The sequence below is a fragment of the Erpetoichthys calabaricus genome, chromosome 9 (assembly GCF_900747795.2).
Source record: "Erpetoichthys calabaricus chromosome 9, fErpCal1.3, whole genome shotgun sequence".
Taxonomy (NCBI): Eukaryota; Metazoa; Chordata; class Cladistia; order Polypteriformes; family Polypteridae; genus Erpetoichthys; species Erpetoichthys calabaricus.
Window position 1 is genome coordinate 48,547,293 of NC_041402.2, and position 22,524 is coordinate 48,569,816.

A 22,524-nucleotide genomic window follows, 5' to 3' on the forward strand; every position below is an offset into this window, starting at 1 on the left:
ATACACAAAATAATCCTCATCATAATGGAGCAGTCCCAGAATTCTACAAAAATAACCAGCTTCTCTACATCCAACATCAGTCCTCGTGTGGGTGAGCAGAGAGCAGATAAATCACTTCTATCTGATGTGAATTTTGGATTTTTGCTGTGAGGCTTATTTGTTGTAGAATATTTAATTTGCATTATTGCTAGTGATGAAATTAAATAAAATCTCATTATGCTGTAGCCTTAGTCTATCTATCTATCTATCTATCTATCTTAAAGACATTACTGAGACAAATATATAACTCCATAGTCTTGACACCAGAACCTGACTAAATGTACATTTCTACAAGTCTATGAAGGCTATTTGACATATAATAAAACAAATAAAAACTATGGCTAGTTTAATTGCTGTAAAAATATGACAATCCCTGGTAGCTGATTCGGGCTAAAGAGAATAGGGCTTAAGGACTCCCCATTTGATTTTTTGTGTATTTCGTTTGTGCTCTTTGCTGTGTTAACATGCAGTGATTTTATTTTTCTTGTCTTGGTGTTGTTGTAGAATAATATAACCAGTACTTGAAGAACAAGGAACCTTGTATATGATAGAGCGAAAGGTGCCGTGAAGAAATCATTAGATGATTTGATATGAAATACAATATATTATGGACAGCTCAGGGATAAAGTGCTTTGCGTTGGTAAATACAGATCTGTCATCTGGGAGATTATGTACAACAATTTTGTGTATACAGCTTGTTAGTTTTAGCATACTTTTTGTATAGTCCTCATGTAGAGTATCTAATACATACATTTATTATGTGTTTAACATGTGTAAGATCTTTCCAATTTAAATATTCATGAATGTATTTCCTGCATTTGCTTTTCCAATTTAGTAGAAGTGTGTATTTGGGGTTAAATTTACAATCCTTCTCTAAATATTAATATTTTGTTGCAACTGCCCTCTAATCTCCCTCTCTCATGTATTATTCATTTTTGTAGGTATGCTGAATTAACAACTTAGTTCTCTATTTTAAACTAATACAATCCTGGGCATGTTGCTTTATATTGTAAAAGTAATGTTTTACACTTTTCTTTTTTTAATCAATCGCAATTATTACAGTGTTCAGACAATAATACCACTAACAACCCAAAGACCTGTGTAACTGGTTGGCTGGTAATTCCAATCTGGGCTTATGTGAATGTGTGAGTGAACCCTGTATGGCTTAGTGTCTTATGTCTAATGTTCCTGGGACAGACAACAGACCACACAGCCCTGATTTAGATTAAACAGTTTTATAAATGTTGTGTATTTTTGCTTGGGTAAATAAAACAAAAAAAATTCACAATATCAAATCCTACATATGTATAGGTTCAATATGTGTTTTGTTTTCAGCAGAAGACAACATGCAGCCTCATGAGGAAAAACTGGAACAGAAGGCCTCAGAAACTGAACCAGCAATGGCACTTCCAGTACTAATAAAAGGCAGTACAGATGGACCAGAAGACTGTGTACATTTACAAAAAGAAGAACTACCAAAGGCCTCTGTAACAAAAGGTACTCTTAGGTAGACTCAGAGAAAGCAGGTATCTGCTTATATCACTGTATGACCAAAGAATTCATTGCTAACTTATCTTGTCATGTGTTGTTTGGTTCTTAAGCAGACAACGTTTCCTATCTGATAATTTGAGAACAGGGGCTTTGGATTGGAGGAATAATATTATTGTGTTACTGGCTATTTGCTCTTGTAACGAAAAATATAGACAAGCATACAGACATAGAAATCCCGTTTAACTGAAAATAAATGCAAGTTATAAACATATTGAAAAAGGGCAAGTCTCAAAGTGACTGCTACAAGAAGGTGATACTTCCAACTAAATTGGCATGGAGAAAGTTCCAGCGATGAAGGACTTTAAACCTGTATGGCTGGAAGTCAAAAAAAACCCTGGTAATACACAGATTCGACTCCTTATGCAAAGCCAACCAACTGGAGGGGTGCATGGTCTGTAACCAAAGTGAACTCACAGCAAAGCAGGTAGTCCCTCAGTTGTCTAATAGCCTATTTGATCGTCAAGGCTTCATGTTCCACCACTGCGGACCTGGTCTCTCGGTCTAATAATTACCATACCTCTACCCACCAAGTAGCCCAGATATATGGTACATGTTCCTCCCAGGTGCTGGAATAGATAATGACGCCATCCAGGTAGGTGGCACTGTAGGAAGTGTGGGGGCATAGCACTCTATTCACGAGATACTGGAAAGTTGCTGGGTCCCTGTGCAATCCAAAGGGGAGGACACAATACTACCAGTGACCACTAGTGTTCTAAAAGCGATGTATTCCTTATCAGATTTCATTAAAGGAATTTGCCAGTACCCTTTCATCATGTCAAGTGTGGTCAAGAATTACCAAGCTGTTCAAGGAGTTTGTCCCTCCGCAGCATTGGATAAGCTTGGGAATTGGAAAACCTGGTTAAGTTCATGAAAGAACGTTAGGGCTAGACCAGGAACTAAAACTTTCCTTAATCACACTAAGGTTTAGCGTTCGTTTGATCTCAAGTTCCATTTCTGAACATTTTGGTCCCTAGAGGCGGTATGGGCATTCAAGGATAACCACCTCTGTTTCTGTAATGACATAATGAGCAATCAGAGAGTTCTGGGACTTCTGGGAGAGACAAGGTGGCTGTTCGAGCGCATTGTTTTGGTGTCAAAATGTTTCCGTAATTAAGGTCATTTTCATGGGCAAAGAAAGAACAAGCTTGTCCAGAGTAGGGATCAGTTTCCCTTTCCTTCCATGGTTTCAACAGATTGATATAATATACTCATTCAGGAAGTCGGCCATTCAGTCATCTCACCAAATAATCCACCAGTCCCTTTTCTTAATTTCATAGGGGCTCTGCCGATAGGCCAATAATTTAGAATGGGAAGTGGGAATGAGAACCATAACATGGTCTGGGGGATGGAGCTCACGGGGAGCTTTGTACCACTATCATAAAAACAGGCCTGTGCTGTTTGCATATGTTCCATTAAAATTGATCGAATTTTTACAAATCTATTGTATAATTCTTTGACATACTCAAAAATATTTATGGAAGGGAGTGCCTAATCCTCCCAACCTTCTTTTAGAATATCTAATAGTCCCTTGGGTTGTTGTCCGTATAACAACACTAAAGGGGAGAAGCCCATAAAGGCTTGTGGGACCTCCTGAAGCAAATAGAATAAGGGACAGTAACTGCAGCCAGTTCCTCCCATCATCGCTGACCCCCTTCTGCAGCATCTGTTTGAGTATTTGATGGAATCGCTCTACTAGACCATCAGTTTGAGGATGATATACTGAATTCTTCAGGTGCTTAATTTTGAGTAATTTAGCAACCTTCCTGAATGTCTCTGAGGTGGAGGGCGATCCCTGGTCTGTTAAGACTTCCTTAAGGATGCTGGCATATGCAAAGACCCCCACCATTTCTCTTGCGATATTAAAGCAATTGGCAGTTTTCAAGAGGATAGCCTCTGAGTATCGTGTAGCGTAATCCACCATTACTAATACATATTTATGGCAAGGGCGGAGGGCTCAAGAGGTTCTACTATGTTTACTCCAATATGCTCAAAGGGAATATCAATGAATGGCACAAGAATCAGAGGAGCACATTCCTTCCGGGGAATCTGCCGTAATTAACATTCAGGACATGATGCACAGAATAGGCGGACCTCCTCATTTATTCCTGGCCAAAAGAATCAGTTTAATCTGCTGTAGTGTTTTCTCAGGTCCCAAATGAGCACCTAGGAGGTGGGCATGAACTTGTTCGTAGACCTGCTGCCGGTAGATTTGAGGAACTAGCAACAATGTTCTTACCTTACCCTCATGTTCTGCTTCATGATATAACAAGTCATTATTTAATACAAAGTGCAGACCAGGTGGCATTGGTAGAGACATGCTTTGTCCATCAACCACAATAACTGCATTCTTGGCAAAATTTAAGGAATCATCGTTCCAATGCTCTCTTTTAAAGGAAGTCGGAGTTAGCTTAAATTGGAAATGTAAATTTGGTAGAGGATCAGTGGGGATCTCAATAGGCATGGTGGTAAGCTGCAGCAACTCGGCTGTCATCTCCGTTGAGGAGTCAGAACAAGCTGATGCTATGCCTCTGACGTCATACTGAGTAGCCGCATCTCCTTAGGTATCTGGTTGAGAACAAAGCATGAAGACAGGTTGAGATTGACTTTTCACTATCTGTGATAAGGCCCAGTATTTTATCTGGAGTGGTTTCTGCTTCCCTAGTTTTACTTTGTGACCAGTCTCGGACCTATACCATCGAGTTTCCCCACGAAAGGCCAGACTGGTCATAATTGTTTCCCACTGTTGTGGGACCACGACACGGCCAGTAACAATAGGAATGTTAATGTAAGAATCAATTATTGTTGTGACTTTGTGCCCATTAGCAACAACCACCCCAGTGTAGGACAAGGGATTGGCTGTGAAACAATACCTATGTCCTCACACCCAGATACAATTCAGTAGCTCGCCGAAGCAAGGGCAGGATGGTATGGCCAACCTCCTTACATTTGCAACAGCAGAGGAGGGTTGTGGGCTTCTCCTTGGCTCCACCTGATGGTCCCATCTTGCAGTGGATAGGCTTAGGTATGATGACATGTCCAATCTGGAGCTTATGGCGATCAGCAGACCATTCAGAGCACTCAACTTACGACGCTGCTCGGTGTTGCACAAAGGATGCAGGAAGTCTTTCCATGGTTGTGATTTCCAGTCATTGGACTGGCCTGGCAAGGAAACTGGGGAGGGTGTAGGGTGCTGAGGAGGAAGTTGCAAGCTATGACCTTGACAACCTTCATTGTATCGTTCACCCTCAGCTTTAGCCAACATTCAACTATGCCCAATAAATCAAATGCCTGGGAGCAGGTTGGCTGCTCTGGGTCAAATTTCCACTCCCTTGTCTGATGGGCCAAACTTTAAGTTGATCATAATCCACAGCCTGCTGAGCTGGTCTCGTCAGGAACAACGCCAGTATGTGTGCCCATTCTGCTTACTCCCAGTGATGATGGGTAGCAGTAGGCTCAAATATAAGGAAATAAGTCTCGGCATCGTCATCAGGCTCTAAAAGCAACAATGCCTGGGATGTTCCATCAGCTGTTCCTGCTGGATGGTCCCATGTGCCCAATTATGCACCTTTGCCTCTGCAAGCTGAGTTAATTGTTCTCCTACCTGGATTCTGAGTGCCTGTATCTTTTCTGTCATGGCCTGCTTAACGGTTGTGACATCTTGGGACTTGCTCATCATGCAAATCTTTCTAAATCATGTAAACTATGCCACTGTAATGAAAATCATAAAGATTTGGGGACCCTGCGGCAAACCCAGTATTATTGAAAATAAACATGAGTTATACTCCTATTGAAAAAGGGCAAAAAGACCTCCTTATAGATACAAGTCTTGCTGCTCCAGGAAGATAACACTTGCAGTTAAGTACAGCCCAGACTGAAAGAGGCAGGTCCAGGGGGGGCGGACACTGGAAGTAACGACAGAGGTGGTAGGACTGTCAGTCATGTGGTCTGTAAAGGGATGAAGAGAAGATGTGTTAGTAAACAGCACTGTCTTATGGACAATATAAATTACCACTATGAGAGTCTTTAAACTATGTTCCCAAGGCACGCGTGTGCAACACTCTATAAGCCCTTACCCACCTATGTATCCATCCACCCACCCCCTAACACATATCCAGTTGGCGTCTGTCCCAGTAGCACTGGGTACAAGGCTGGAACAAACACTGGACAGAGCATCAGTATAAACGTTTACACCAACTTAATGTGGACAAACTAAACCATATGCTGTCACACGATTACAAGGTTTGCAGTCAAGAATTATCAGGGTTATCTTATACATAAGTTAAATAATGGAATGCTACCTATTATCATGAATTGTCAAATTACTAACACTGTGTAAAAGTCTTACCTGCCCAAGAAAATAATTTTTAAAGGGTCACAGAGAGCTGGTACCTATCCCAACAGCACAGGTTGCAAGCCATCTTACAAATCATGAATAATGTTTTGAACAACACAAGAAATTCTTGTAACTGTTAATTATATCAATGGTTATTTGTATTTATTCTAAAGTTATACAGTGCTTTCATGAGCAAATGAGAATAAACTGCCCAGACAACTGGCTTTAAATATAATTTCCTTGAGTGGTCCAAGACTATAAAAAAGTACTGTAAAATTATTGACTGATTTCTATTTTAAATGAAATGGTCGACACATGTATGCATAAATACATTGGACAGTTGCATTTCTGTGTATTGGATATAATATGATATTGCCAACCCAGTCTCTGTCCCATTTGCAAGCAAGTTTTTTTGGTGCACTAGCTTCCTTCCACATCCCAAAGTCAACATGTTAGTTTATGTGGCATCTCTATATTTGCATTCCATGAATAAATGTATCTTGGTTTGGCATCCAGTCTAGGTTTGCTTTCCAATGTGCTCAGTGCTACGTTGTGGGCCCAATGGTGGCAGGATAGTATTCATTTCTTCATAACCAAAAGGAAAAAAAAGTGTGTAGAAAATGATAGTGAGAGAAAAAGCCCTTTGTAAATCATACTATAACCTTTGAAATGTTGATACAATAGACTTGTGCTGAAAGTTTCTGTTGAGGAGCACTGTAAAATAAATAGAAAAAAATATGATTGTAACCTTGGTTTCTTTTCTCTTTTCCTTGAAGGCAATGATGTGTCTTTGTCTGCTGAAGACTCAAAAGAAAATATAAATTATATTCAACAAATTAACACAACTGTGACACAGCAGAAACAGTCTAAACAAAAAGACAGTGGACCAAGGTACCAATTTAATTTTGATTGTTGATCTGACAACTGGAGTAAATCGAAACATGCCATGTCTTAGTTGTGGCATCAAAAGCCTTGTTCCTCTTTCTAAAATTAGCATAGTGCTTAGTCTTGTGTTTATGCACCAAGAACACCATCATTATCCAGTGCAGAAAAAATTTTAAAAAGGCTAGTTCTGACCATAACTACAGCTCCCAGAATGCCTGAGAATGTCAATAGTTTCCAGCATGATTCACTGGAACCAATAATTAGAGGTCAAGATGGTAAGCTCAAAATAGGCTAAAATTGCGTAAGCTGATATTTGTATACTAAGGTCAACTTAAAGATATAACAAGTCACAAGAAGAATTCCAATTTTAATACTGGTAGGTTGTTGATTTTTATATAATTTACAGTATGATGTTTTCAATTCATTCAACATAGTGACTATCCATGGAGACTGATGCAGGGTGTCCCTTGTTCATCTAATGGTTATGTGTATATACTAACTGTACTATATCTGGAACATTTTAAAAAAATAAGTTCAGATTGTTGTTTTTTTAATTTTATTTCATTTCTTTAAGAAGATTCAATATATTCTCATTATCTAGTATCCTTTTTTTGTAGAATGACCAAAAGATTCCTGAAGGATCACTGCAAACAGCAAAAGCTCTATCTGACTCCTTATCTGAATGACACACTGTATCTTCACTATAAAGGTTATTGTCAATTTATCTCTTCTATACAGAAACCATATCTGCTTATTTGTTGATATATACGTAAATACTGGGTTGCTGCTTATCTAATCATTTTCTGTAAAACAGTAAAACAGTTTAGTAAACTGTAAGTCAAAATTTATTACTAGAATCCAAAAGTGAGCTGATCTTTTTGTGTCTTCACTGCCACTGCTTCTAAAGAGATGAACCTCTTTTCTTCCACTCTTCAACAACAGGCAATGCGCACTGTAACTTAGAATAAGACAAAGCAGTTCAGAAATGTCACACGTGCGGATTGTGAAAGATCTTGTTTAAAATTCTCATTTGTGATTACTAGGCTTCATTGCTATTGAAAACCTGGAGGAATATACTGGACTGAAGTGTCTGTGGTTGGAATGCAATGGTCTTCAGAAAATTGAGAACCTTGAGAACCAGTCCAAAATGCGATGTCTGTTTCTACATCAAAATTTGATTCAGAAGCTGGAAAACCTTGAGCCGCTTAAAGATCTGGATACTCTTAATGTCTGTAATAATTACATACAGACAATTGAAAATCTATGTGAGTAGAAGCCTCCTAGCCAGCCCAGACTAATGAACCTACCTGTTGATTTGTATCTGGTAATATGTACATGTAACTTTTTCTTCTGTAATAGTAGTTTAAACTAATTTCTAAACTTATTTCCTGTATATTATGAAAGGCGTGATATTAAAATTGACTGTAGGCACTGGCACCTTGTAACTCTGAATTGCATAAGTGAGTTAAGAAATGAATGGATGAACAAATTGTGCATATGCTGAGCTCTCCTAATCCAAGATTAGTGTTTCCTGAAGTCAGAGCCTACTCAGAAAGCATTAGGTAGGAACCAACTAACAATTGAAATTAGAATCTGCATTTAACTTAACATTCAATGTCTTTACAGCAACAAGAAAATCTTACTTAAGTTAGCACTGCAGGAGATGAGTTGTATAGACTGCCTAATTTGCAAATAGTCAACTGTAGTACTAGGGTGTTGTACCGTGTTAGCCATTATGAATGTAGAGAAAAGCCAAGCAAAATGACACATTTTATTGGCTAACTAAAAAGATTACAATATGCAAGCTTTCGAGGCAACTCAGGCCCCTTCTTCAGGCATGCTTGCATATTGTAATCTTTTTAGTTAGCCAATAAAAGGTGTCATTTTGCTTGAATTCTCACTACCATTAGTCAACTGAAATTTCAGATGGCCTTTCAACATTATCCCTAAGTAGACAATCTTCTAAGCCAAAGTATTTGCCACTTTCTCACTGAGCAGATATTTAATAGAACAAAGGTTATGAAACCTGCTTAAGAGGAGTAAAATAAAAGAGAAGTAGTTTTCATTTTTTACAGATATTTGCAATAGAAAGCACTTTAGTACAGAGCTCATTTAATATTTGGCTGAAATGTTTTTAACTATTCAGAAGAACACTATTTTTCTTTTTAACAGCCTGTTTAACAATCCTAAGCAGTCTCCAAATGGCCCATAACCAATTGCAAACAATAGAGGATATTTCACATTTGAAGGAGTGCCCAAGCATCAGCATTCTTGATCTTTCATACAACAAACTGAACGATCCCAAAATATTTGAAGTCCTTGAAGCTATGCCAAATCTGGTGAGCCTGGTTTTCAAGTTAAATGCATTTAAATGTTCAGGTAATTAAAACAAAAAGGATTTGATGGCCTGTTCATGGACATATTTCTGAAGCATGGAAGGAAAAGTAGTAGATTTTAAGCAGCAGTAAATGTATTTGCAAATGTTTATACTTATGGAAGAAAAATATTATTGAAAAAAGCTTGTGTACAAAATACACCATATTTTATCTGAAACAGGCCCTTTAAAACTGTGAGTTAATATTGGCTTGTAAGTCAGGCTTTGAAAGCACTTAGGGTGGAGACGTGTTCCTCGTATCTGCCCAGTGGTTGTAAACATCAGTTCATTCAGGCAGTGCTTCACATTAAATGCCTCTCCCCATCCAAAGTCATTTTTTACAGTAGTAAATCTTTCAAAAGAGCTGATAAAATCAAGTTTCTAAAGAGATCGTTTCCATCTAACATTTTCAAAATCCTTGAGAGTTACACTTTTTCAGATGTAAATTGTTACAGTAACTCTTATTTTCATAAAAATAGACTTTGCTAGAAACTATTTTGAAAACAATCATAATCCTAATGAACATTTTTCTAAATTCTAAAAGTCTATGCGAGTTTACCATTTTTTCAGAGATGTGAAACATGAATGCGTCTATAAGTTACAGAAGTCTCCATTTATACTGCACCATAACAGCTATCTGTTAAATATTCTGTACAAATGTTTTTTTTTATTTTTCTGTTTTTTTTTCCATGCTATTTATAAATAATTTTTATGAGCCAACTGAGACAATGAGATAACTACTTGCATATTAATACCAATACCAGACAATGGAAATGTTTCAGTTGCTATTTTAAAATCCATCCATCCATTTTCCAACCCGCTGAATCCGAACACAGGGTCACGGGGGTCTGCTGGAGCCAATCCCAGCCAACACAGGGCACAAGGCAGGAAACAATCCTGGGCAGGGTGCCAACCCACCACAGGACACACACAAACACACCCACACACCAAGCACACACTAGGGCCAATTTAGAATCGCCAATCCACCTAACCTGCATGTCTTTGGAATGTGGGAGGAAACCGGAGCGCCCGGAGGAAACCCACGCCGACACGGGGAGAACATGCAAACTCCACGCAGGGAGGACCCGGGAATCGAACCCAGGTCCCCAGATCTCCCAACTGCGAGGCAGCAGCGCTACCCACTGCGCCACCGTGCCGCCCCCTATTTTAAAATATGCATTTTATTTTTATTGACTTTTTAATCGTTCAGAGAAGCAGGACAGAACTTTAGAACTCGTGAAGCCTTTTTTTTTGTCAGTTATGCATATGTAAATCTATGGGCAGATGCAAGCATAAATGTAATCACCAGTCGTAACAATGTGATTTAATCGGCTCACTCATTACATTTTATAGCAGGACACATTTCATTTGTTCCATGGGACTGTCTTGACCTATAAGGGGTATTTTCTGTTGACAGAGAGTCTTAAATTTGATGGGCAATGAAGTAACGAAAAAGATTGCAAATTACAGGAGGACTGTGACAGTACGACTGAAGCACCTCACATTTTTGGATGACAGGCCAATATTTCCTAAGGACAGGTATGTAACTCTAACAATGGTGCATAGCAAGAAAAAAAAACGTAATCAGAATCTTCACAAGTGAACCATTAAATCTGACACTGCATGTCTAAATCAAGTTATATCTCATAACGGTGAAAACCACACTACTTTGTGCAGGGCCTGTGCCGAAGCCTGGGCCTCAGGGGGATGGGAAGCCGAGAAAGAAGAGAGACAAAAATGGGAGACAAGGGAGAGGAAAAAGATTCAAGACAGCATCGATGCCCTGGCTGCTATTCGGAAGAAAGCTGAGGAGAAAAGACAGCTTGAAGGAAATCAGGAGGGTAGGTCTGACTGAAATGTCAGTGAGCTGCCGTTTTTCTGTTTTAAGACAACAAAACCCAAATAGTAAAGCACAGTTCAGATGATATAAGCAAAGCATTGACACAGACATCATGTTTCAAAAAATTTCATCAAAAAGAACCTTGTTCCTCTACCTTTTTCTGAGAGCTATAGGACAAGGCATCATAGTCTAACATAACATAATCCATTACGTATATTAAGACAACAGAAAAGGTTTAGCAGAGGCCCAGCATGCTTTTTTTCTTAACACAGTTAACTACTAGATAGACAGTAGATGATTTGGTGGGCCTTAAATTGATGAATCCAGATTTAAATCACTGTTACATTTTGCCTTCTGCTAGACTTTGCACACCTCAGAATATTTTATCAAAGACAACTGCACAAAAAGTGTACATTCTTTAACAAGCAACATCTTAAAGCTGTCCCGCACCCGCATTGGAATTATTTCATTTGTTCTCAGCAGATGATAGCTTTCTTACTTGACTATCGCCGAACTGAAACCAAAGCACTTTCCAATTTTCGGGTTCCAGCCAGAGCATCCAAAGTCCTTGGACTGGAATTGTCTTGTGTGGGCCTAATGGTTTAATATATGACAAAGCACAAGGAATTATAATAAAGTGCTAGAAGCCTCCATTTAGTGCAGCCACGTGTAATTGCAATAATGTCTACCAACTTACTTACTTAAAAGGTGAACACAACCATAGTTTCATTAGGATATGAAAGGGGGAAATGGGACTAAGACTGAGGCCTATGCCAGTCCATTAAGGGCACTTGCCTTTATTTGTGCCTTTGCCATCACTATGGTGGATATTGTAAGATAGGATGAACTGCCATATTTTATTTTATTTAGGAGAACAAAACACATATGGTAAAATCAAAGAAACACTCATGTGAGCAAAAGAGTTGTATTGCTGTGGTAGAAATCAAACATTTTAATTAAAGAAAGAAACGTATCCTCTACCAGAGCAAGGTTGCAGTAATCAAGCTGAAGAAAGCTTCTCTATCTGCGTCATTTATTTACCCTTGTAGCACCATGGTGAAGAGAGAGCATTCATCACAGCAGTATGTTACAGAATGATCACAGAATAAAAGCAGAAACTCATAATTAATATCTGAATTAACATAACAGTGCCGAATTAATGCATACACAGCACTTGACATTTACTCTGATAGGTTCGTTGGCTTACATCCATATGACTTATTGAAATAAAAATCTTCTTTATTCACTCTTGTTCTTTTCATGCCTCATAGGTTTAGCCATCACCCCTGAAATCTCTGTATATGTAACAAATGTCCAGTCTTGTTGTTTACAGGACATCTGCTGATCTCTTCATCATACATTTGGTGTATGACATTAACCTTCTCCTGGTACATTCTTGTCTTTGTTGTTCACTCGTTCACTGATATGCCTGATATTTATTAACCCTAAGATGGATGCTATATTTTAATATGGAAAGTACAGCAACTATTTTACCCCTAAATGACTATGACATCTAAGTCTAATTTTTCTTATATGCATCCATTGTGTTCCAAAAAAAAAAAAAACAGCACACACAAAAAAGTCCATAAAACTATAAAGAAAACACATAGTCACTGAGCTGCCATCTCAATGAAAGCATTCATTCAGGTAGTATGGCCTACTGGCTAGAGAGCTCAGCTGTACAGTGATTCATTTGTGTAATTTTGATTAAATCATTTAACATGCCAGTGCTTCAAGAAACGTGCAAGTAGTTATTTTACCTTTTAAAACCTACGGGGTCTTGTTAACTACTGAAAGATAATAATATATGAAAGTGTGTTGCAGTGCCATTGTCTTTGAAAGCCCCGTTTCTCTTTACAGCTTCCAGAATGGATTTACTTTCATGGGTGTTACACACTCTCAGATGATGTGCTTCATGGTTCTTTGTTTACCTTTCCTCCCCAGGCATCGTGCAGGGCATCTAGACAGCACCTTACAGTATTATTACTTTAGATTCATATATCCTTGAGTATTCAAAAAAATGTTTGGTAACAGCAATGCAGAAGATAAATGTTGTCTGACTGCTTCATATTTTGAGAAAGTTCGGCCATCATGTGGCTTAGCTGCGTTAAACCATCTGCCAAGTGTCAATAGCTCTGCTTTGTAACTTCAAAAGTACATTAAACTTACAGCTCATCATTAACCCACATAGCACCTCTCTATTTGTCTGGACATTACAAGCTGTGGCAAGTTTTACATTTTACTCTCCATGATGTCCACTCTCATTTTCCAGTTGTTGATGTACACATAGTGTTGTCTAGTGGCAAATACACTGGAATTCAAACCTTAGAACTGCCAGTTTAGTCCATGCCTCTAACTCACTGTGTGACACTGAGTCATTCACCTCACATGTCTTTCTTGTCATTCTTGCACCATTTATCATCATCATCATCTTTCCATTTCTCCTGGTGAGGGTTATGGTAGCAAAATCCTGAGCTGGGCTGTCCAGGCCTCCATATGCCTAGCAAATTTCTTTAGGCCTCTCTGGGGACCACCCAGGCACTCCAAGGACAACTGAAAGATCTAATCCCTGTAGTATGCCTCACAATCTACTCCTACTATACACCTCCCTTACTGTACTGTGCCTTTGTCCTTGTAAAGCCCCTTGAAGTGCTATCTACCATAGACAGGTGCTATACATAAAATAAATGTTGTGGCTTATTCATTTCACATGATGATGTTGCAGTTGCTTTTCATTTTAATATTCCCTGCCACAATGATAACTTTGTATTTGGGTTACAGAGATTCAGATCTCTTCATTAATAAACATATTTTATTTGTTCTTTATTGTGTTTAAAATACCCACTACAGTCATTCCTTATATCTATGAACAACTTCTGATAACAGTAAGGGATAAAAATGTTAAACAACTGTCATAGCATTAACAGCCCGTGTAATGATGTACTATACACAACACAGGCGGCATCACAGCGAGAGTTTAAGGTTCAACCCTGACATTAAAGCAGCCTCTCTGATCTCCATACCAGGGAGTGGTCTGCTTTAAGTACTGTAATGGGCTTTACACCATGTAATTATCTCTGTGCTCTTAAGCAGCACATACAGTAAAACACTACAAGTGTTTCCATATGTTACCACATGGCAGAAAGTTACTTTATGCACATGGGTGCACAAACTCTGGTTAACCAAATACTACCATTGTTGTAAACCAGTTAATATTATTTCTCTTTTGTATTCATATTCCTGGATTTTCAGTTGATTAGTAAATGGCTTGGCTTTTTCATTTTTGCTTTGTTAAGCACCTTGTGGAGGTTGAGTATTTATAAAGAAATATTTGAAGTTTTTGAATCCTTAACTATATGGCAGTGCACAAAAAATATTAAAAAAAAACAATTCATTTGCTACCCTATTATGTTAAAATACACCTGTTCTCTTACCAGGAGCAAAGGGCGTTCTAGTCACGTTAACGCACTGCTGATAACAAGGGGGGGGGGAGGGGGAATGGGTGGGTTATCTTGGAGTAAATAATAGTCATTTATCTCAAGTATTTCAGTTGTCAAACTGTAATTTGGTTTAATATGTAAGCACATTTGGCACACTCCCATTTTCTATAGTGTCTTCAACTACCAATACTGCAATTCACAATTGTTGCTTTTTAACTGAGCAGTTCTTATAAAATAAATACTAACATTTCAGCAACAAGTAGCCATGTTCAATTTTCACATTAATTTACATGATTTACAAAAATATAAGACCAGCAAATTGCCTTCATGTTATACCGTGACCTTTAAGTTGAGCACCATGCTAAATCAATTTTAATGTGCTATATAAAATAGTGTAATCTGTACAATGAAACATTTTCTAAAATTGGCAGCTAATCAGACACCTGAACCTTAGGCCCCATATTTTACACATTTTTTAACATTTCAGAAAATCTTTGTCTCACCTTATAGATGCACATCCAGTGGTCAGCAACCATTGTGATGAAGACATAAATGATGTCCCAGAGAGCCCTGCTGATGCTACGTCCCAAAACAAAATTGCACGTTTTGTGAATGAGACCATGGAGGCCCATGAGGAGTTTCTTGCACAAATAGCAGAAGAGAAAAATGTAAAAGCCCCTAATAAAGAGGAGAAAGCTTCCAAAGAGTCTGACTCTATTGTTATCTTGGATGATCTTAGAAGAGAACCAACAGGTAAGCCTATGAGGACAATACACTATCTTCATATACTTTTATGTGTCCAGATGAATGATGGGGGACTGCATCAGTAACCTCCTGAGCTTAAGACCAAACTCTGATTCAGACGAGGGTGATGGGTAACTGGGCTGGCCCCATGACTGTCCGTTCATCCCATCCTCTTCAGGACTACACTAGTATTACTGACTGCTATGTGGACTGTTGACATATTCTGTAAGTGCATAAGCAAAGCCATCTATTAAGCAAGGGCTGAGTAATCTTATACTTCACTGAAAAACTTGTAATAAGAAATTGCACATAACTTATTATTTGACTTTATATGTATTAAATGTATCTTAATAGCTTAATTTGAATGCACTGTATATGTATATACTTTATTTCCACAGGCATACAATCTGCAATTTATTTTTCTTGTCAGTATATTACTGCTAACATGAGGAAAACAAGAATTTAAAAATTATGATTTAAGCTGTATAAAATTCTGGTGCATCAACAGCCATTTTCTGTCCACTCATTTTCTGTAACCACTTGATCCAATTCAAAGCTGCAGGGGCCAAATGTTATCCCAGCAACACAGGGCACAGTTTAAGTATTGAGTGTGTGGTGTTTACTAAATGGTGTACTGCAGGTGGCACAGTGGTTAGTGCTGGAGCCTCCACAACTTCTGGGTTCAGTTCCTCTCTCTGTTTGGGGTTTGCATATTCTCCCTTTAGATTTCTCTTTTTCTTTTCCATATTCACACAAATATGCAAACTGTGTTATTTAGAATGCATAAATTATCCAAGTATGAATGAGTGTGTGTGTGCGCATTAGTGTGCCCTGTGATGGATTGATGCCCCATCCTGCACTGCACCTGATGCTTTTAAAATGGCTCCAACTCTCCCTAAATCTGCATTGGAATAAACAAATCAGAAAACAGATAGATGTCTATAGTTTAAGGGCGATAATGATGTTTAATGATATTAGGATGTCCCACTTGCTGGTTTTATACTAACGCAGGAGTAGAAAAGGCAAACCAGTAAAGAACCCTCTCAAAAAAAAAGAAAAAAAACTACCAAGCAAATCCATTTAACATTCACCGCCAACACAGGGCACCTAGGAAATGGTGACAAGCAGCATTCATAGGTGACAAATGCAAATGGAAAGTATTCGTGAAACAAAATTAAATGGTGTGAATAACAAATAGCAAGTGCATGTGCTTCATTATTGACTCCAGATTAGTTCTCAGCATAAACAGTCTAATGACTTGTTACAACACTCCCATGTCACGTCCTGTGGACCAAAGATTTATCCCATGAAATCAATTACCGGCACTTTTTGCCAAGCTGGGGACATCTGCTATGGGGGGGGGGGGGGGGGGGGGTTGGGGGGGGGAACTAACTGTATACTGTCCTGATTTATTTGTCAAAAGCTTTCACCATTTATTAGCAGACCAATCTGAGCTTTTTGAAGCTGAAAAGAAAATACTCCTGGCAGTTCACAACTGCAGATATGCACACTAAACTGCAAAATATTTTATCTTTCAATAGTTCAAAGTCATTGTTAAAAAAAATCAGTTATGTAACAAACAAAATCAATTACAGTGTAACTAATGAAATGCTTTTTTTATATCATTACAGAAAATAATTCTGTATTTGCTACTTCTGGTGCTTTGGTCACAGAACTTGACAAAACCGAAGCACTGGAGACCATCAGGCTGGATCCGCAGCCAACGATTTGCCTTGATGTAAGTACCTTAATATACGACTCACTTCCACACCTCATCCCTCGAGTGCTTTCTCATCATTGCTGCTTTGTGCCTCTGCCAGTTTCTGTAGGAGATCAAGGCACAGTACTTGTAAATCTCATTTCCCATATTTTTATGACAAAGTTACACCTTTGTCTTTGTAATGTATGTGCTGTTACAAGTAGAACAGCATTTGCCAAAATAAAAAAAAAATTTATAGATAATCCTGTTGAACAGGAAAATGCAATTACAATTATATGTGTCAGTGTTTAAAGGAGACGTTAGAAAACACCTTGAAAAATACCTATCAGTTTAAAGAATATCTTGCCCACACTGGCACTTTACATTGGGGGTGTTGGAGCATGGAGGGAAATGTTGAGTATCAATCTGTGTCTTGCAATTACACTTGCATTGTAAAATAGTTTATAGATGTGATTTTTGAATAAAAGAACGCCAATATTACAAGATTTTAGCCATTTTAAAAGAAGATCAGCATTGCACAGAGGGCACAGATCAACACTTGACTGTCATTGCATGAAAAATGGACATATTTGGTAGGTTTTAAAGCTTTTCTTTCATACCCAGTACCCTCCATTATAAAGCACCAGTATGGGCAAGCTATTTTTTAGAAAGTGCTTAACTTCAGAACACAATTTGTGGCAGATGCACACATACCATGTTTATGAACGAATAACTTTGACTTGAAAAATACCAAACTTATCCTTTAATGCCTTTTTGTATTGTAAAATATACATAATGGTGAAATTTCTTTTTCTTGGTAGGATCTGCCAGATTTGGAAGAGGTTGATGAGAATGAATTTTTTGCTGAAGAGTTCTTCTCTTCAAAGGTCTGCATATTTATAAATTGCTTATTATTAGGGGGGGGATTGGGTCCTGTCATGATCTTGATGCTGCCAGAAAAGCCTTAGCACCCTCCTCACCACAACCCTGAACTGCATGAATTGGTTTTAAGACCACTGTGTTTTAGAATTAAGAAGAAATTTTAAAATGTCACTTTTTTTTTTATTAGTGTATATTGCTTTAAAAAAGCAAGCAAAACAGCATAAGGCATATTAAGGAAAGAAACACAAAATGATCCATGGGAAACAGCAAAAGGTTAAAATGTCCTGTCGGCCATTCAGAATTCAAAATCAATAAACTGAATGCACCTGTGAGTTCAACACCAGTGAAGTGTACAGCACAGCCATAGGCCAGTTGAAGCGAGTGAGTTTGTTCAGCTTGTGGAGCTCTTAATCCTTAGTGGCTGGATGTTGAGGTATGGCAGTTCTGAGTGAAGGTCCACAAAGCACAGGGAGGGTGAGCAGCTGTCAGTGCAGCATAGGGTGACCTTCTCCCCAGAAGATATTACATATATAAAGTGTGTGCATGGACCATAAACCTTGTTGAGTCATATCAACGTACACACCCAAAACAGACGGAGAAAGCACAATAAAGGTAAACTGACAGGCACAGTAAATAACTTCAACTCAGGGATTAAACTCCATCTTGGAAGTGAATTACCACAATGTTACCCAATCACTGGGCCATGAACCACAGCATGTTGCTGTTGTGCATTGCAACACTACAATAGCTGTAATCAGTAAATAAAACATTAACTATCTGTGACTGTGATCTTCGTGAGGGTGATGTCATTACTAATGGTAAACGGACGAGCACACAGCAGGGTGGAGTTAACTTGGAAGGAAGGCAGGCCGAACGTGAACGTTAAATGCTCTGTCTTTGAAAAATCAAATGAAAACGTTTCATTCTCTCACACCTGTGGCAGGCAAGTGCAGGTTTAAGGCAGCTTTCTCTTGGTGGATATGCTATCATCAGGTTTCTGCTCTTCCTCAAATCACAAATTGTTGTCCCATGGCAGTTATTTATCTTAAGCCAATCAGGTTTAAAATAAGCCTCGAATTGCACAAAAATGCATGTAGAATTCCACATTTGAGAAAACAACAAAGGTCCTTCCTTAAGCATTCCTGAAAAATATGCAGCGTACCAGAACAGTGCTGTGGAATTGTGAAAAGGCCAGCATCAAAAGGACTCGAGCAGTGGGGCCAGCAGTGGTGACGATCTGGAAGGTTGGGAGTGTGCAGCCAGAGATCAGGAGAAGTTTTCTCGAGAGGTTTGGGTATTGTGTTGTCGAGCTCATTCAGTGCTGATGTAGGAAGATCAGTAAATGTGTAATTTATACATACTCTACATTGTATTTTAAAATCAAAAGTGAGGCCTGCATCTAAATTGTTGATGGTTGTTATAATGATAGAAATAATCTACACATATTGAGCTGTGTAATACGGGCTCCAATGGGAGGCTGACCGTTTCCTTGGAATTGAGCTGTGAGAAGTCTGACGCTCAGGAGGTCAGATGTGCTGTGGCTCTTGAGGCTTTGGGAGTTATGTGACCAAGCAGTTGGGTGCACTTAAAATGGACTGTGCAGGAAGGCAAGTGAAAAACAAATTGTAGTAATCCACTTGATAAGCGATGAAGCCATGATTGAGTTGGCAAAGAAGCAGTAGGGCCTGACTCATTGTGTCGTAGCAGCAGCAGAGGTGTACTGCCTAAGGCGGAAGGCTTTGTTGGCCTTCTATTTCACATCAAGGCAGCATGCTGCCATGAAGCACGGCCCGACCTAAAGGCTGGTCACATCTGCAGACAATGATGCGACTGAAATGTTGAGGTTTATTTTTCACTTTTAGAGACCGTACTGATTCCCACAAGTCATTGTTGAACATTTTACAGTTACCTTTTTTACATTATAAACCCAAATAAAAATAAGCTTGTATTTTATCTCATTTATAGAATAGAGAAAATGAGATCACCGCATTTAGAAATGAAGAACTTCAAAGTGCTTGGACAAAGACTGAAAAGGAGTCGGGAAAGAGGCTGATTGAAGAGATACCATCACCACAAGAGGAGCCAAATCAGGTCTTGGACTCAGAAATACCAGCCTTTAAAACAGAACTGGCTATGATGGATACCCTAGAAAAAAGTGAAATTACAAGTAACGCAGAGGCCCTCATGGCAAAACCTTCATCTCACATCCAGTTGTGCGACGTTGCCGATCTCTTGGAAACCCCAGGAGGAAGAGGAGAGCATAAGGCGCAAGGCAGATGTCTAATAGAAGAGCTGGATTAAAGGCCTTTCCTTTGTCATCCAATTTATTATAAACCAGATGTTTAAATTTGGTTTCTGACAATTTATTGGCATACTTCTTAAGAAAAATTACCATTGATGTCTATTTCCTGCCTTTGAATAAGTGCTATTAATAAAACCGAACCAAAACAGTATAGAGTGCAGTCGTTTGGCTGAAATAAAGAGGTGTAGGGGCAGCGTGGTGGTGCAGCTGGCAGTGTTGTACCCTCGCAGCCTCAGAGTCCGAGTCTGAGTCAGTGGGGTAAAGACACGCCTGTCGCTGCTCACTGGCCACTTCTAAGTGTCGGAGTGCACGGTGACTCCTACACAAAGATTCCTGCCTTGTAACCACTACTGCTGGTTAGGCTCCTGTTCCTCACAACCCATACCAAACTAGGACCTCAAGAGAATTTGGGGATAAAGGTAATGGCTGCCTTTAATAGGCTAAAAGGACGTAGTCTGTTCAGGCCATTTGTTTACATCCTCAAAGTCACTGATAAATTGAAATTCAGTTCTTTCAACTCTCACAGGCCCGGCTAGAAGGTCCGTGTATTGTGTGTGGAACGCAGTGGGTCATGGGAGTGTGGCAAACAAAACTCGGTGACAAAATAAAAAGAGAAATGCATGCGTGGAGGAAGTCCTACCTGAAAATAGAAACACGCACAGAGTGGCCTCTTCTTACTTGGAACATTTTATGTTCCAAAATGAATGGAAAGCCATGATTTGGTTAAGCATTCTTTTCAAGTGCTTTATTTCCTTAATCAATACTGAATTGTTTTGTACTCTCAACTAGCAAAATGGGAACTATTACAGAAAACACATTGGAACAATCTAGACGAGAACAGGCCATTCAGCCCAATAAAGCCTGCCAGTTCTATCCACTTAATTCTTCTAAATTAAAAACGTCAAGTTGAGTTTTGAAAGTGAGTGCTACTGTATTTCAGCCCATCTAATAGAACACTGCAAATCCCTCCAGAGATATTTGTGGAGTTCAAGTCATCTCTGCATCTGTTTTTTGGTCAACTATATCCCTGTAAGAGGATTACACCAGCATGTGGTGTTACAGGAGGCGTACTGAACAAAAAATGGAACTTGACAAAGCATTTTTTTTTTTTTTTTTTTTTTTTTTAATTTTAAAGAACGAATTGTTGAAGTTCTGCTGCCATCTAGTGAAAACAATGAACAAATCCTCCTGTACTTCTATTAGCTGAATTAAAACTGGGCATTTAAACAATCAAATTGAAAATCACCAGCCACAGGGAGTCAGCGTTATTTGAAGGCACACGGACATTACCCAAAGCTCTCAAGCTTTTCTTGCACAATACCAATGGCTACTAAACAGGGCTAACCTGATGGTACCCTGGCTGTTTTCACGTTATTGCTGCTTCATTTTACAATATCCTGACAGCAAAAGGCTCCGTCCCGGTCAGGTTATGGGCATCACACAGAGCAGACTCGCTCTCACACTCTTCGAGACCATTAACACACTGAAAAGAATATGACACAATATGTCCACCTGTTGGAAAAAATGCGTATCCTTACATGAACCTGAATTGTAAACTCAAATTAAAACGCAAGCTAAATTCTTGCAGTCTGACTAATAGACGTGGACACTAAAAGTAACCAGACTGTAATGTAGGATGTCCAATTTTAGACATTATAATGTCTCTCTTGTTCAGTTGTCAAGTATCAACACTCCCATATTCCCACCATCCACCTATACATTCATCAAACACCAGACCTGCTGATCCAGCCCAGGGTCACAGGGAGCCCGGAGCCCATCCCAGCAACAAGAGGCACAAGCAGGAACTGACACTGAATAGGCCGGCCCATGCTAAGCCAGCTTGGAGTCATTAGTGAAACTCACAGGCATATCTTTAGGAAATGGGAAGAAAATTGGAGTAATTGGGGGGGGGGGGGGGGGGGGGGGGGTAAAACAATCACACACAAAAAGGAAAGGGGAGAAAATGTAAACTCCAGACAGACTTCCACCAGTCTGGAAATGTAACTCTGAAGCTGTTAGACAGCAGTGCTAAGCACGGTGCCGTCTTGTGTCAAATTTAAATGGAAGTCATATTCCATTAGCCACAGTTAAAATATGATTTATATTACTATAAGGTTTATTTTTATTTTTTTCTTTTATTGAATTTATTAAAAGCATGTAACATTCCATACAATCAATTCAAACTTAATAAAACTAAATTCAATTCAACCCTCTAACCAATGAAAAAGAGAGGAAGGCCAACAGCCAAGAGTAAATCGTTTGAGAGGAGTACGGTTTAATAAAGAAAATTCATAGCTGATTATTTTAACTGGATATCCATAACATGTATTCAGCTGTTCATTCAAAAGGAGGTGTCCGATATGCCTATTTAAACTACATCACGCAAGTATAAATTAATAAAGATGTTTTCATTTACTCAACCTCCTTAGCATTAG

General features: G+C 38.8%; 1 protein-coding gene across 1 annotated transcript; it reads left to right on the forward strand.

The window, feature by feature from the left end:
* Positions 1 to 1,378: 1,378 nt before the first annotated feature.
* Positions 1,379 to 20,554, forward strand: LOC114657733 (dynein axonemal assembly factor 1-like). Its single transcript, XM_028809615.2, has 11 exons — positions 1,379 to 1,536; positions 6,700 to 6,814; positions 7,426 to 7,517; positions 7,852 to 8,073; positions 8,981 to 9,147; positions 10,600 to 10,721; positions 10,860 to 11,023; positions 14,973 to 15,215; positions 16,838 to 16,944; positions 17,727 to 17,792; positions 19,753 to 20,554. Exons 1-11 carry the CDS (start codon positions 1,386 to 1,388, stop codon positions 20,086 to 20,088), a joined length of 1,785 nt encoding a protein of 594 aa, XP_028665448.1. The 5' UTR covers positions 1,379 to 1,385; the 3' UTR covers positions 20,089 to 20,554.
* Positions 20,555 to 22,524: the final 1,970 nt, after the last annotated feature.